This window comes from Xyrauchen texanus, chromosome 11 (assembly GCF_025860055.1).
Source record: "Xyrauchen texanus isolate HMW12.3.18 chromosome 11, RBS_HiC_50CHRs, whole genome shotgun sequence".
Lineage (NCBI taxonomy): Eukaryota > Metazoa > Chordata > Actinopteri > Cypriniformes > Catostomidae > Xyrauchen > Xyrauchen texanus.
In genome coordinates, this window is record NC_068286.1 from 43,730,307 (window position 1) to 43,747,274 (window position 16,968).

The 16,968-nt window shown below is 36.5% G+C and overlaps 1 protein-coding gene across 1 annotated transcript; it reads right to left on the reverse strand.

Moving 5' to 3' along the window:
* Positions 1–2,262: 2,262 nt before the first annotated feature.
* On the reverse strand, positions 2,263–11,768 carry LOC127651523 (N6-adenosine-methyltransferase non-catalytic subunit). Its single transcript, XM_052137398.1, has 11 exons — positions 11,627–11,768; positions 11,404–11,492; positions 9,148–9,235; positions 8,986–9,063; positions 7,409–7,496; positions 7,229–7,319; positions 6,198–6,339; positions 5,954–6,046; positions 5,552–5,668; positions 3,548–3,758; positions 2,263–3,440 (listed from the first exon to the last, which is right to left on the reverse strand). Exons 1-11 carry the CDS (start codon positions 11,690–11,692, stop codon positions 3,136–3,138), a joined length of 1,368 nt encoding a protein of 455 aa, XP_051993358.1. The 5' UTR covers positions 11,693–11,768; the 3' UTR covers positions 2,263–3,135.
* Positions 11,769–16,968: the final 5,200 nt, after the last annotated feature.

Sequence of the window (16,968 nt, forward strand, 5' to 3'; positions counted from 1 at the left end):
TGTTATTGATATTAATATTAATAATAATTTTATTGAATGACGAATTCAAAAATGATCACTGGTAAAGGTAGTAATATAAAATAATAATAATAATAAAAAAAATTAAAAAAAAAAACGCTGGCTGGCAGCAGGCCAACTTAGTCGCCAGGCCAGCGGGAATTGTCCCGGTGCTCCCGATGGCCAGTCCTAGCCTGATTTAGCCCACTGGGAAATTATAAAAAATATAACTGGCTGAACACTGTTACTGCATTCAAAGGGTTTTTGGGGTATATAACAACATATTTGCTATTTTAATGTTTGCTAACATAATGCTATTTTTGTAAGACATGTTATAGTCAAACAAAACTTTAAGCCATGCTTTACCCGCCCATTCTGCTCTGATTGGTCAGCTGGCCCAGTCTGTTGTGATTGGTCAACCGCTTACAGTGTGTGTCGAAAACGTAACGTCCCTTACCATAACCGACTTTCAGCTCCAGAGGCTTCCTGAGCAGCGCATTCCTGAGGTGCGTACACACTGCCAGCGACTTTATTGCTGCAGGTCGCCAGTGGGTGTTCCCACTACTGGTTGCCTAGTAACGTTTATAAATGACATTCACGGATGTCATTCCATTGCTGTTGACAGCGATTCTCTTTTCCTGCCACTAAAAACAAACATTTTGGAGGGAAAAGACTAAATATAAATGGAATCAGTACATAAAATGCTTTATATCAAAGATGAATGAGAAACAAGGCGTGCTGTTTGCCATAGCGGCTGTTTATCTGCGGCGAAAATGCAAATGCCGGTCTGTCTGGGTCCATAAAATCCCCGCGATCTCAGATACACCTTTCCACGCAGTATTTTTCTTAAAAATGTCCTTGTATGTGGGAAGAGACATATCATAGAGCACTGGAAAATTTCTAACAGCAAGAATTAGCCTTTCATCCATCTTTCCGTTACTGCAGGAGCTGAGAGAGAGAGAAAGGATCACGTGAGCTCTCCCGTCTTCTCTCCTATTGGCTGTCGCTTCCGTTAGTCGCTCCGAAGTTGAACTTTTCTCAACTTTGTCGTGTCGCTGGACACGCCCACATCTAGCGCCAGCGGTCGCGACAGCTCGTGTCGCCGGAAGTCGCTGTGCTCGCATTGAAAATGAATGGTATTGAGTCGCTGACGCGCGCGATGTCGCTGGCAGTGTGTACGCACCTTTAGGCGCACCTTTAGGCGGGCAGTGTTTATAAATGTATATGAACTGTAAGATTAATGACTAATGTCTTTAAAGTCCGTCCTGGATTAACTGCAGAAGTTCACAAAACTGCATAATCCATTGTTAGTTTGCTGATGAAGGGTTTTGTTGGCAATTAATTGATAGTCTATGAATTCCATTTTAACGGTGTAGTCCATCATTAGACCGAGGTGATGCAGGCAGACATCACATTAACATTTGAGGTTAGAATTTATGCAGTATAAGAAATGCGTACAAGCACTTCCCCTCTGCTGAATCCTGCAACTTGATTATAACATCACAGATCACGCTTAATCTATCCCACCTCACACAATTCTATTGTATGATGGAAGTTAAGTTAGGTCAGTTAAGCAGTTTAGAAGAGTTATATTGAGATTAAACCGCATAATACTTAAAGGAATAGTTCACCCAAAAATGAAAATTCTCTCATCATTTACTCCCCCTCATACCATCCAGATGTGTATGACTTTCTTAAGAATATCAGAATATCTCAGCTCTGTAGGTCTATACAATGCAAGTGGATGGTGATCAGCACTTTAAAGCTCCAAAAAGCACAATCATATTATATCGAATCCATATGACTCCAGTGGTTGAATAAACATTTTCTAAAGTGATATGATCGCTTTGGGTGAGAAACAGAACAGTTATTGTGAAAAGGCATTGATTTCCGGTCGCTCTCCAATGACTGTTCCATATTTCTCCAGTCATGACAGTGCAGCTCCTATCTACTTGAATGGGGGAACACCGAAATCTCAAAAGCGGCCGGACAAGATTATGATCAAAGATCATATTTCAGTCAAATCTGACAATGCTGGTATCATAAATTGTGCTGCTTTCCCTCAGATTACACTAAAAACGCAATGAGCATAGCTAATACACATTCTCAAGATGATTGACAGGCGATGTCTGTTTCTAAAAGGTGATTGGCTCTTTTTCTTCTAAGGCGAGACTTCCTTTCTACCTCTGTTGTGCGCTTAAAGCTCCGTGGTTGGGCGTTCCAACTTCTCCCATTCATTTTAATAGAAGTGGCCCGTCTCTGCTAAATGGTCTCTGTTTTTATTCACTGCAAAAGACAGTAATTATACATTTAATTAACACTGCAAGCAATAAGCTTCTTTGACAACAATGATCACAAAACTCAGTTCTGCTGCCCACCACAGGACAGACAGGAAGTTGGAATATCTGATATTAATACGAGATGTTTGACACACCAATCAAAACATGGAAATGTACAAACAAATAGTAATAAACAGGGTTCCTGCACTTTTTGACCATTGAATTTCCATGACTTTTGGAAAACATTTGTGATAACTGGTTAATTAAAATTCAGAGAAATTCGCTAAATTATCAATAATACCAAATTGTTTAACTAATTCTTTAAAAAGTACAGACTCAAAAGAGCAATGCGCTCGCAAATTAGGCAGCACTATAGATTTTAGTCACATTTTAAGAGCAATATCTTGCTGATGACATACTTTAGAAAAGAGCATAACTACTAATCTTTTCTAGGGACAATTTTTCTAGGACTTTTCCAGGCCTGAATAACATGATTTAAAAATGATCTGATATTTCCAGGTCCTATGTGACTGTTAGTAACCCAGAATAAAAAAATTATGTCATAATGCTTTCAGTTTTTCATTATAAAATGTGGGTTTAATGAGTCATGAGGTTGAATAAAGCGCTTACAATGAATTTGACATGAGTAATCATGTGACTTAACACAAAAATCATAGAGGAATGAGTCTGTACGCTAGCCATTCAAAAAGATTCCCGCTTATAACCTCTTTTACAATACACTACCCAAACAACACCAATCCAATGGAAGGCAACAACTCATTTTTGAATTTCAAGCACAAAAATATCAGATCCAGATGTCATAAAACTTTTCGTCACATTAAAGAAGGCATGTTGTGCACTATCGAGGAGGGAAACCACGATGTGGGCCTCCACGGCCTCTGAATCCACCTCGATCTCCACGGAAGTTTAGTCGGTTTCGCTCTCGACCGCGATCTCCTCTTCCTATGGAGGGACCGCCCCTTCCTCCACGTGGTGCCCCCCCACCTCTCTCTGCCTTGTTTTTAGAAGTTGGAGATTTGGGGCGAAGTCTCTCGATTTCCTCAGTACAACCAGACAAGTAAGAGTTGGGCTCACTAAAGTGTGTGGAGTAAGCTTCTGCGTTGAAGTTGCTATTGGTCAGGGTGGGGCCCACAGTCAACCAACCTAAGAATACATGATATTTGATAAAGCATCTCTTGAAAAGCACTTTCAGTATTTATGCTGTATGCCACTCTAAATGAAATTTAAGTGGATATGGTGTGGTGTCTTGCCTGGCCTGATGGTGCTGTCCCTGCCAAACAGGTGGAGCCGTCGACGGCCCATGCAGAAATGTTCAATGATGTGGAAAATTTCCACTGGCTTCTCAATATTGCCCATCTCTGGCTCCTCTGTAATGATCAGGTCTATATCCACATTAGCATGAATGAAATCGCCATCTGTGCTGCGTCTAACTGTGCCCTTGATGCCCATCAGACAGTGCTCCTGAGTGTGTACACACAAAAATAGATGTGTTTGTGAAACTGGTAGCATTTCTAACTGGGAACAATAAACAATCATTACTTAGTCGCAGCATATTGTTATGGCTTGCCCACCTGTGCTGGGCAATATATTGAATAGTCATGATACATTTGCAATGACTATGTTGGCGATATAAAATTCAGCAACACTATGAATTACCCTAGGGCTGGGTATCGGTCAAACAAATTTAGATATCGATACAGATACCTTGACTTCGAAACCGGTTCCAAAACGCTACTTTTTTTTACAGACTCAAAGACTCATCTCCTGAGCCTTCTGGTCTCCTCATGCCAGTGTGGCAGGGGCTATAACATCAAGGTGAAGAGGAAAAAAACAAGAAAGCTAAACTGTTCATTCAGCCAACACTAAAGAGAAGTACGGTTTAACAAGATAACTAGCTTAATGCGAGTTAAACTTGATCAGTTACGGTGAACCTTAAAGCATTTTTAGCATCGATTTATCCAGCTATCTATAGCCATAAATCCAAAAAATATCTAACGTTACGTAGGTCCCAGTTTATAGGACTATGTCACCGTGCACAGAAACGTTAATTTAACAAGTACACAAGCATGTACCACTACAAGTTAGCTTAGTTATTTTGTTTGTTGGTTTGTTTGCTAAACGTTAACCTTACCTGTCGGTGTCCCAGTCATAGCGCCATTCTCATAGCGGAAGTTCTGTGGCAGGACGCTGAGAGTATGGCTGCACCGACTCGGTCTTCTTGCAGTCGAAGACGTAGCAACTTTCTGCTCTTCGATTTATTCCGTGCACTGTCAAGTGCCTCATCAGATTTGTTGTGTTGCTGGTCTTAGCAGCAATTATCTTGTTGCAAATATTGCATAGCGAGCTGTTGGCATCGAGCCTGGTGAAATGTAGCCACACTTTCGATCTTTTCCACATCTTTTACATCTATGGGTGTTGGGACGCATACACACTACCGCATCACGTGTGAGCTGCGTCTCTGGGCGTAACCAGCGTAAACTAGTGTTTTTACTTTGATGCCTAAACACAGCCAATCACTGGCACTTTCAGATTTGGGCACATCTAGCATGATACATGCTTATCACTGACGTTGGCGAGATTAACCCCTTAGGTATCGAAATTTGGTACCAAACGACAAGCCATTTTTCGATACTCGATTGTTTAGAGGCAATTCGGTTGGTGCCTAAAATGTATATCGATACTCAAACAGCCCATCTGGCACCAACAATCATCCATGCGATTATCTAATCAGCCAATCGTGTGGCAGCAGTGCATAAAATCATGCAGATACGGGTCAGGGGCTTCAGATAATGTTCACATCAACCATGAGAATGGGGAAAAATGTGATCTCAGTGATTTGGAGCGTGGCATGATTGTTGGTGCCAGATGGGCTGGTTTGAGTATTTCTGTAACTGATGATCTCCTGGGATTTTCACACAAAACAGTCTCCAGAATTTACTCAGAATGGTTCTAAAAAAATAAAAACATCCAGTGAGTGGCAGTTCTGTGGATGGAAATGTCTTATTGATGAGAGAGGCTAGCAGAGAATGGCCAGACTGATTTGAACTGACAAAGTCTACGGTAACTCAGGTAACCACTCTGTACAATTGTGGTGAGAAGAATATAATCTCAGAATGCTATTCTGAGATGCGGGTTGGCGCTGTTTGGCGACACGAGGGGGACCTACACAATATTAGGCAGGTGGTTTTAATGTTGTGGCTGATTGGTGTATATACATATTAAGCTATATTATGTGGCTTGACATTGTCTTTTACCTTGGTTCTTTGGAACACGGCTTTAGGATCCAGTGTTTTGGTCTTGCCAGGGTTGTTTTTGTTGGTTTTGATCCAACAAATGTCTTCACATCGCCTGAAGCCCCACTTCCTCAGACACTGGTTGAGGAGACACATGACACTAATTGAGACTTTCGTAAAGATAAGAGTTGCACATCTATGTTGGGCACAATCTGTCTCACAGTACTAAACCAGTATACATCAGAGTATTACGCTAGTGTTACTTCAAATAAAAAAATGTAAAAAACATTTCTTGAGATCACAGAGTTTGTCAAGCCTATGATTATGGGACGTGATATGAGCAACAGACACAACAGGCACAGTAAGCATTTATACAAGATGCCAGGCTTTTTCTCTGTGTGTATGAGTTGTGAGATTTTGTACCATTCTGCCTAGATCAAGGCCTTCTCCTGATCCACACCACAGGAAAACAAAAGAGCGGATAGAAGAGATTTCCTCTATATCCAGCTTCATGATCTATACCAGACACAAAATCATAATTTTTTATTTTATTATTTTAATAAAAACAAATTTGCATTAGCCAAGAGCCTAAATAACACAACTTTCTGAAATGTTTGCCAGTCCACACATGTGGACATGAATTTGAAAGACATTGGCAGTGACTCACATCGTCCCAGGTCCAGAAGCGTTCATTGGCAATTATGCCTGACTCTCTGTAATACTCCTCTAATGGAGGCTCTATCAGAATTGCATCAAATTTACAGTTCAGATCTCTCAGATCAAAGTTGTCCAGATCTGCTTGAAGATACCTGACAACACAAACATGTAAAATATTCTTAAATAGCCAACACACAAAGTGGAATGGCTTCCATTTTGTATTTTTCTATTTTAAAAAAGGACCCCAAAATGATAATTCCCTCACCATCTCCAACTCATTTGACTTTCTTTCTTCTGTGGAACTCCAACAAAGATATTTTGAAGGAGATCTAATGTGTTTCTATCCATACAGTGCAAGTCATTGGGGTCCAAAACTTTCAAGCTCCAAAAAGTACATGAAGGCAGCATTAAAGTAATCAATACAACTTGAGTGTTTTAATCCATGTCTTCTAAAGCAATACGATACATTTTGGGTTAGATACAATCTGAAATTTAAACTCTTATTCACTACAAATCTTGACATTAGCAGTCTCCTTGGTGTGTTCATGAGGAAAGCTTCATTACAATTCCATGCTGTATATAAGCTCAGTGCATGCGTCAAGTGTGATGTAGTATTGCTTCAGAACACATGGATTAAACCACTTAATTTGTATGGATTACTTTTATGCTACATTTATGGAGCTTTAAAGTTTTGGACCCCATTGACATGTATGTATGGATATAAACACATCAAATCTCTTTCAAAATCTCATCTTTGTCAAACGAGTTTGAGACCGCATAACGGTGCATAAATTATGTCAGAATTTCAGTGAAAGGCTGAATTGAAAAATTAACATGAATTTCTTAGTATTTGATATGTGCCCATTTATCTTTAACGACAGCATGCATAAATTAAGAAAATGAGTGTTTTGGGTCCAGGAAGTGAAATATAGTAATAAGTGCAATAAAATCACACAGGTCTTCAGGTTACAGCATCTGAAAAAAATCAGATATATTTTACATTAACAGCTGTTTCTATCAACTCATGGCAGGTTATCTTACATGGGTGGGGTGTTGGTGGCAGAGATGAGCTCATCTTTTAGTCGGATGAGCTCTCTTTGTTTGGGGTACTCCTCAAATCTGTCAGCCAAACCTACAACACAGCAAAGCAAACAGGTTACAGTTGTTTCATATGGATGGGGGATGTGAGGTAGAACATTTGATAGAGATAGGACCATTTACCTCCATCTCTGATAAAATTTTGAGGTCTATGACCTGTGTCCACAAAGTGTTGGCAATAATCATTGTGCGGATTAAGACTCTGGGTGCCCTGTAAGAGAAAAAGGTTACGATATCTTGATCATTATAATCGAGATTAAAGGTGTTGCTTCAACAGCAACAGTATAAAGGAAGTGTTTAATTTTTCAATGTTAAAAACATTTATCTTGTACCATCTTAATATGCAGAGACAATTAAAATAAGTAATTAATGGGTGCAATCAAAACACGGCTCAACCAATGGTGTGAATTTGAATGTTTGGGAAACCTGTTGGAAAACTTTATTTTTGCAATTCCGTTTGACAAAAAATATGTATTGGAATGAGTACCATTATACTAATTTCAAATTATAAAGCTCATAAAGAGCTTTTTGTCTATACTGTCACATTTCATTTTATCTGTGAGAGAACTCAAATTAAATTTAACAATATCAAAATCTTTTAGATTGTCTAATCTGTTAACATTGCATGTTTTGATAAAACACTTACAACTACTGTATCTTCTAAGTACTGTATCAATTTGAATGTTTACCTTCATTAAAGGGATAGTTCACCCAAAATGTTTTAATTCTCTCATCATTTACTCACCTTCATGCCATCCCAGATGTGTGTGACTCTTTTTTCCGCAGATCACAAATTACGTTTATTAGAAAAATATTTCAGATCTGTAGGTCCATACCATGCAAGTGAATGGGTGCCAAAATGTTGACACTACAAAAATCTCAAAAAGGCAGCATAAAAGTAATCCATATGACCCCAGTGGTTAAATCCATGTCTTCAGAAGTTATATGATAGGTGTGGGTGAGAAATGGATCAATATTCAACTACATTTTTGCTTAATTCTTCTCCCTGCCGCTTTAGGGGGCGATATGCATGAAGAATGTGAATCACCAAAAACAGGGAAGAATGTGAAAGTGCAGCCTGACTGAGCAGAACAATGTATTAAATATTGATCTATTTCTCACCCACACCTATCAAACCACTTTTGGAGACATGGATTTAACCTCTGGAGTCATATGGATTACTTTTATGATTATTTTTTTGGAGCTTCAAAATGTTGGCACCCATTCACCTGCATTGAGATATTTTTCTAAAATCTTAATTTGTGTTCTGGTGAAGAAAGAAATTCACACACATCTGGGATGGCATATGGGTGAGTAAATGATAAGAATTGTAATTTTTGGGTGAACTATTCCTTTAAACATAAGTAAACTTGAAATCAAACTAATAACTTAGTTACGTAATGCATATACAATCATGTAATCCATAGGCAATTGTAATAAATGTAACAGATAAATGATTACACATTTAAAAATGTAATTCAATCTGATTACACAAATAATATTACAAGCAGTTGCTACCCAACACTGCTAAGCCATCGAATACACATAATACATAACTGCCTCCAAGCAGCAATTTTTAGTCATGCAAGAACTGCATCTATCTATTTGAAAGATTAATATTATGCATAATTTAAAGATTTTCTTGAAGACAGATTTTACTATGTGTTGCGTAAATGAAATCTGATTGTGTTTAACAATACCTTAAGGAAAGTGCTGGAGTCTTTGTACACCTCTTCATATGGCCCGCTCTCCTCCAACTGCTGGGGCTCAACAACTTCCTGTAACACCACGCAATGGATCCAAGATCAGTTGTGTACAGTCCTTACCTGATCTAATCTAAATTAAATTTAGCTCTCACTCACCCTTTGCTCCACCACGTCCTCCTCTAGATCCTCATCCTCATTTTGGCACTTTCTTTTAGCACAGGGGACTGATCTGTCAAATGATGCCCTACAGTACCATAACACACAACAAAGGATGACTGACCCTATCAGAGAATATTAACACTCTGTTCTGATTTGAAATGACGGTAACTCCACATATACACTGGTGGCCAAATGCTTGGAATAATGTACATATTTTGTTGTTTCGGAAGGAAATAGGTACTTTAATTCACCAAAGTGGCATTCAACTGATCACAAAGTATAGTCAGGACATTACTGATTTAAAAAACTGCTCCATCATTATTTATTTATTAAGGAATTTTTTTATCAAATCTAGACCGCAGCCATCACTCCAACAACTTATCCTTGAGTAGTTAAAAAATATTTTTTTAATGAAGTTTAACATTGTCTTTGTTTTTTAGTTGCCACTTTATGCAATAGACTGGCATGCCTTAAGGTCAATATTAGGCCAAAAATGGCAACAAAGAAACAGCTATCTCTAGAAACTCGTCAGTCAATCATTGATGAACGTTTTGATGAATGAAAGCTATACAATGCTTAAATTGCCAATAAATGGAAGATTTAATTGAAAGGTGTACACTACAGTCTTCTAAGACAAAGGACAACTGGCTCTAACAAGGACAGAAAGGGATGTGGAAGGCCAGATGTACAACTAAACAAGAGGATAAGTACATCAGAGTCTCTAGTTTGAGAAATAGACACTTCAAATGTCCTCCGCTGACAGCTTCATTGAATTCTACCCGCTCAACACCAGTTTCATGTTCAACAGTAAAGAGAAGACTCAAGGGTGCAGGACTTATGGGAAGAATTGCAAAGAAAAAGCCACTTTTGAAACAGAAAAACAAAAAGGTTAGACAGCTAGACTGTAAGGTGCGTGAAAAGTGCCCAACAAGACACATCTATGGTAAGTGCTACAGGAAGTGTGGGGTGAAATGTCACCCGAGTATCTGGACAAACTGACAGCTAGAATGCCAAGGATCTGCAAAGCTGTCACTAACTAAGTTTCCATCCAAGGATTTTTAGCGAAAAAAATTTTGCGCATCAAAATAAAGCTGATCGAAATGCACATTATTGCTAAAATGTCACAAATGTCAACATAATATTTTTTCCGTTTAACTCAAGCTCATAAACTCTATGTCGACACATCAAATGTCGCGAAATAATGGTTTGGAAACTTTTGAAACTGGAAATTTTTGCCGATAAAATTGGTATTAATGTAAAAGTGTAGTGTCACATGACAGAGTTAGCCTGTGTTAGACACTGTGCATGACGACAGTATTGAAAGCAAATTTATTGTACGTGATTTTGGATTGCTCTTTACGGCATATAGAGCCGATCTGCAAATGTGACACATCCAGGAGTGCCAACACAAACATCTCGTATCATGCACATCGACAAGTGCACGGAAAACAAATTAATATCCACTCTTTGCGATTAAATTAATCGCAGTATCCATCAGTTTATTTATTAAAGTTTCTTTTCCACACCATTCAAAATAATAGACGGCAGTCATGGAATTAGCCCACAGTACATAAAACATATAATTTCTGTACACGAAGATGTTTTAAATTAGGAATAAATACACAATACTAGGAAAACAGCTTCAGCGTGCTTTATTTTTATTCAAAATAAATGAATTATTATTCATTACTCATAGCATCGGCTAAATGTATAAATTTATATTTACGCACATACACACACAATCGCAACATATACATTTTTGTAGAATTCCTCTAGTAAAATACATAGTAAAAAATGCTCTGAGAAATTGTAATTTGAATAATGTAAAATATAAGATTACTTTAAAATTTACACTTTAATATTTAAATGTCGCAATTTTATTTTTCGCATTTTAACTTTGTCAACAACACAATAGCGGATGGAAACTAGGCTATTGCTGCACATGGAGGATTTTTTGATGAGAACTCTTTGAAGTAGTTTAAGAAGTTCTGAACATCTTTTTCAAATTAATAGTAATTATTTTACGTTATTGATGTCCTGACTATACCTTGTGATCAGTTGAATGCCACTTGGGTGAATAAAAGTACAAATTTCTTTCCATAAGAATAAAATCTGTACATTATTCCAAACATTTGGCTTCCTCCAGTGTAGTTTGTTTCACTGTTTTTGCTCAGTTTGGGGGCAATTCAATTGTTCGTTCTTACGCAACTACCCAAGTTCATTGTTACAAACGGGGACACGTTAAAAACACACCTGCATGTTTCTCTGGTCTCCTCGATCTCTTTTTGTTCATCTTTACTGTTGAGAACAGCGCCGATGCTGTCGGGACTGTCTGCCCCAAGCTGCGAAACAAAAACATAAAACCACATTGCGCAAAACTCACCATCTACACTTATAAACAGAATGCCATTGTTAGTGTAGCAATGCTTGCTAACAGTGGCTTAATGAGACAAGCTTAAAAGCTGCATTTGTTCACCTGTTGTGCAAGAAGCTGCCGTCTGAGCTTCTGCCTTTCCCGGATTTCTTGCAACCGGCTATCCATGTCAATAATAATAATACACAAGAAAATGAAAGGTGGCACAAATTCACTGAAAACCTTAACTTGTGGAACGGTCGCATATATATTACGTCATCACATTACCAGACGCGGAGTCTGACGTCGGTAAACAGAAATTATGGCAAGAATATCAAAATTGTTTTTATGAGAGTACAAATATTTAATCCTTTCCGGAGGATTTACGTTTTTATTAGTCTTCCTATATCATTTTAATAATGTTATTATTGTAAGATATCTTTCTAAATTTATTTTTTGTTTTGCATGGCAAACACTTTATTCATAAGAAGATATTTCACGATAATCTACCCAGATTTAAAGTCTTTCTAACTGTAATTTGTAATCTGATAAAATATCGATAACTCATAAATAATCATATTAACACATTTCTGAAGTATTTTGACCTGGTTTTTCTTTGTAATTGTGTTTTGTTATTTAATTTCTTTTTTTCTTTGTAATTGTGTTTTGTTATTTAATTTCATGTTAACTTTTATACTTTTATATTTATTTATTTTGTTAATTATTGTACAGAAATTATATGGACATACATATTTTCTCTCTCTCTCTCTCTCTCTCTCTCTCTCTCTCTCTCTCTCTCTCTCTCTCTCTCTCTCTCTCTCTCTCTCTGTTTACCCCCCAATGCAGAGGCAACTGTTGTTTGTATAATATGCAATAAATACAAAAATGCAAGAATAACAAGTTTTTAGTGTTTTATGACCTTGTTTTTATTTCTGATTGATTTGTTATTATTTGTTCATTTTAATTATTATTTTTACATAACATATTTTCATGCAATATAAATTATATCTGTTTTTTCTTTGATTTTGGTCTTTCCCCACTTTTTCCTGTATTTCTCAAATGCAGATCTAACTGTTCTCACTTCATGTAATGGGCTAAAAAGAGACGTCAGTGGGCAAATATCGCTTAATTGTGCCTCTATTTATTTATTAACTAATTTATATTAATGTATTTATATAATTGTATGGTATTGTGATTTGTGTTTGTACTAGCCTACTATATTGCTATTTGATCTGATCTACTGTATATAAAGATCTTCAGTAAATTATATAGTTATTATAATGTTTTTTTTTAATGCAATTATTTAATGTAGCCTATATAATTTTATAAATATATAAATATACAACTATAGAAACTCAGAAAGGAAAGACCATCTACAACCCATATGTCGTTTTGTCTATCAAGCAATTTAGTTATATTTTTCAGACGCCAGAGGGCAGACAAGAAGCTTTGCGTCGGACTTGGCCGTTGCTGATAGGCCTATCGTTCCTGAATGCTGCAAGAACAGGAGAAGAGTTCACACATTCGAAAAGACCAACGGTGATGTCCTTTTTTTTCTTCAGTGTCACTAGACCAAGAGGTATTACACATCATATATAACATAAAAGTTGCCATAATTATTATTATTATTATTATTATTTTTTTTTTTTAACGTTGAATTCAGTGCTTTTAAAACATTACATGTTTTCAATGCTTTTAATTTTTTTGGGCTTGTTCCAAAAGGGTTATATATGATTTCAAGTCATTTTTAAAATGTAAACAAATTATGTTAACAAAGCACCTATTTCCTCTTGTGTATATTATATTTTCCTAATAAAATAAATAACCGCACAATGTATTGCTGTTTACACTCCAGTGTTATATTTTGAAAATAAAAAACTTATATCAGATAAATAAATTTCTATAACACAATCCAGTTTCCTATTAATATAAGTTTCTAAATCCTTCCCAAATAATGAGTAAACACAATGATAAAACAAATTCAGAATTTGTTCATTTTTCCAGTCCACAAAATTCACAGTTATATGACATTTTAAGCTTAAATCTTTCCAAAATATGCTTAGCTGTATAAATCCTATGCAATATCCTGTAAGATATCTTTAATTTTGTTTTTTCCATGCTTTATCCATGTAAATATTGCCAAATAATGAAGACCAAAAAAATAAAATAATAATAATAAAAAAATACAATCTTGCAGCAGGAAATTAAATAGAACAAAGAGCAATTCTTATGATCTTTTTCTACATGTTTATTAATGGTGATGACTATACAGACACTAAATTGTAGCGCTATGACGTATTTTAATGTATACAAATTATATTAGATTATCTATGAAATATTATGTCATTTAATGTTATCAGAATGGCATATAGCCTATACGGAATTTGTTTGGCAGTTTATATTAGCCCAGTGGCTAACTAAAAGTTAGTAGTTTAACTACTGCTTGCAGAATCACTACTTTGTGTCTGTATAAGCTTTAATGTTTAAATGTATCCATATACTGTAACAAAGGTTATTTTCTCTTTGGCAGCTTCAAAGTTTGAAGTTTATTTTAAAGACTGCATGGATATATGCATTGTTTTGTATTTTATCTCCACAAAACTGCTCTACTTGTGCCATATCTTAATCGACCATTGCAGGGTACATAAATATTATTTTTATTCTTGTCATCTTAATTAAGTCATATTTTATAAGAATATATGTGTTGTCCATAATCCACATACCTTCGTTTTGGAAATAAAAATCTAGCCTACACATTTTTATTTTTCCTTCATGTTTTGCTGTCCAAAATATAAGGTTTAGATTCTGAAAATATCTACAGTATCTGTAGCCTAACTGTATAATTATTATTCTCATGCTTTATAGAGATGTTGAAGCAGTCATTGGTGTGTAATCAACATTAATGCATGAATCAAAGCCTATATTTCTCTGTCCCTCTGTACTATACGTGACAGAAGACATGTTACACTACAAATACGATTTTAATCCCAAATCAAATTAAAGAAGAAATAGCACTGAATTAGCACTGTCATTGAAACATAATCAAACAAATAAAAAAACATACAGTTGAAGTCAGAAGTTTACATTTAGGTATAAGTCATTAAAACTCATTTTTTAACCACTCCACAGAAGCCTCTATTATAAGAAAACTATAGTTTTAGCAAGTCATTTAGGACATCTACTTTGTGTATGACAAAACCTAACCCTTTCTAAAAATTGTTTACAAACCATAAATAGTTTCACTTTTAATCGACTATTCCAGTGGGTCAGAAGTTTACACACACTAAGTTAACTGTGCCTTTAAGCAGCTTGGAAAATTCCAGAAAATTACGTGAAGCCTTTAGACAATTAGCCAATTAGCATCTGATAGTTGTGCTGAACTGGAGGTGTACCTGTGGATGTATTTTAAGGCCTACCTTCAAACTCTGTACCTTTTTTCTTGACATCATGGGAAAATCTAAATAAATCAGCCAAGACCTCAGAAAAAAAAAAGTGGAGTAATTTACAAATGCCTGAAGGTACCACGTTCATCTGTACTAACAATAGTACACAAGTATAAACACCATGGGACCACGCAGCCATCATACCACTCAGGATGGAGACGCATTTTGCCTCCTAGAGATCAATGTAGTTTGGTGCAAAAAGAGCAAATCAATCCCAGAACAACAGCAAAGGACCTTGTGAAGATGCTGGAGGAAACAGGTAGACAAGTATCTATATCCACAGTAAAACAAGTCCTATATCGACATAACTCGAAAGGCTGTTCAGCCAGGAAGAAGCCACTGCTCCAAAACCGCCATAAAAAAGCCAGACTACAGTTGGGGACAAAGATCTTACTTTTTGGAGAAATTTCATCTTGTTTGATGAAACAAAAATGTAACTATTTGGCAATAATGACCATCATTATGTTCGGAGTGAGGCTTGCAATAGGGACACCGTCCCAACCATGAAACATGGAGGGACTGGTGCACTTCACAAAATAGATGGCATCATGAGGAAGGAAAATTATGTGGATATATTGAAGCAACATCTGAAGACATCAGCCATGAAGAAAGCTCCATCGTAAATGGGTCTTCCAAATGGACAATGTCCACAAGCATACCACCAAAGCTGTGGCAAAATGTCTTAAGGTCAACAAAGTCAAGGTATTAGAGTGGTCATCACAAAGCCCTGACCTTAATCTGATAGAAAATTTGTGAGCAGAACTGAAACAGTGTGTGCGAGCAAGGAGGCCTCTAAACTTGACTCAGTTACACCAGTTCTGTCTGGAGGAATGAACCAAAATTCCAGCAACTTATTGTGAGAAGCTTGTGGAAGGCTCTCCAAAAAGTTTGACCCAAGTTAAACAATTAAAGGCAATGCTACAAAATACTAACAAAGTGTATGTAAACTTCTGACCCAATGGGAATGTGATCAAAGAAATAAAAGCTGAAAGAAATAATTCTCTACTATTATTCTGACATTTCACATTCTTAAAATAAAGTAGTGATCCTAACTGACCTAAGACAGGGAATGTTTTCTACGATTAAATATCAGTAATTGTACTGGAATATAAATGTATTTGGCTAAGGTGTAAGTAAACTTCTGACTTCAACTGTATATTAGTCATCATCCAAACCAAACAAATTCACTTGAAATGCTCAGAAACCTCTCATATTCTTTAGCAGTCTAAATCCCTGTTGAAGTTATTAGTACGCTATTCTACAACTAATCAAGGGCGTAGCCAGAAAATGACCATTGGGTGGGCCTCAATAAAAATGGATGGGCAAAGTTTTCGCCAAAAAATTTTTAAACCAAAATTTCCTTAACAACCGGGCAGCAGCACATTCATAAAGTTCTTTAAAACTGTCAGAAATCAGAATGTATGCATTGTTATACTTTTTTATAAATATATTTTAAGTCAAAGAATAATCTTTAATATTCTGTGTGGCCCAGGCCCACCCTTGGCAAATCCACAGCTACTTTCTTTTTCTTTTTGGAAGCAGTAATATAGACTATGTTGCTGGCATATCTCTCTCTCTCTCTCTCTCTCTCTCTCTCTCTCTCTCTCTCTCTCTCTCTCTCTCTCTCTCTCTCTCTCTCTCTCTCTATATATAAAAACCTGTATTATGTAGGACTATATATAAAGTTTAAGGAAATATTATTGTACTCTCTAATTTTTTATTTAGGCTACACATAACGCTTCATACTGTACACGCTGAATAAAACATTTGCATTAAAACATCCAGTATATCACGGCTCCAAACGTTTTGATCAATTAAAGCGTGGATTTAATCCACTACGTAATGAGTGTCCGTGACGTAGTAAAATAAATCCACTACGTCATCGCGCTGCAGTCCGCAGCGAGGACCTCTTGGAATAATGCCCAGACTGAAATAACGTGGCAGGCTCTCATTTAAATTCAGGTTCTGGGTACAGATAACAAGTGTAGAAAAGAGCGCGCAGCATCATTCTGTGTATTTTGG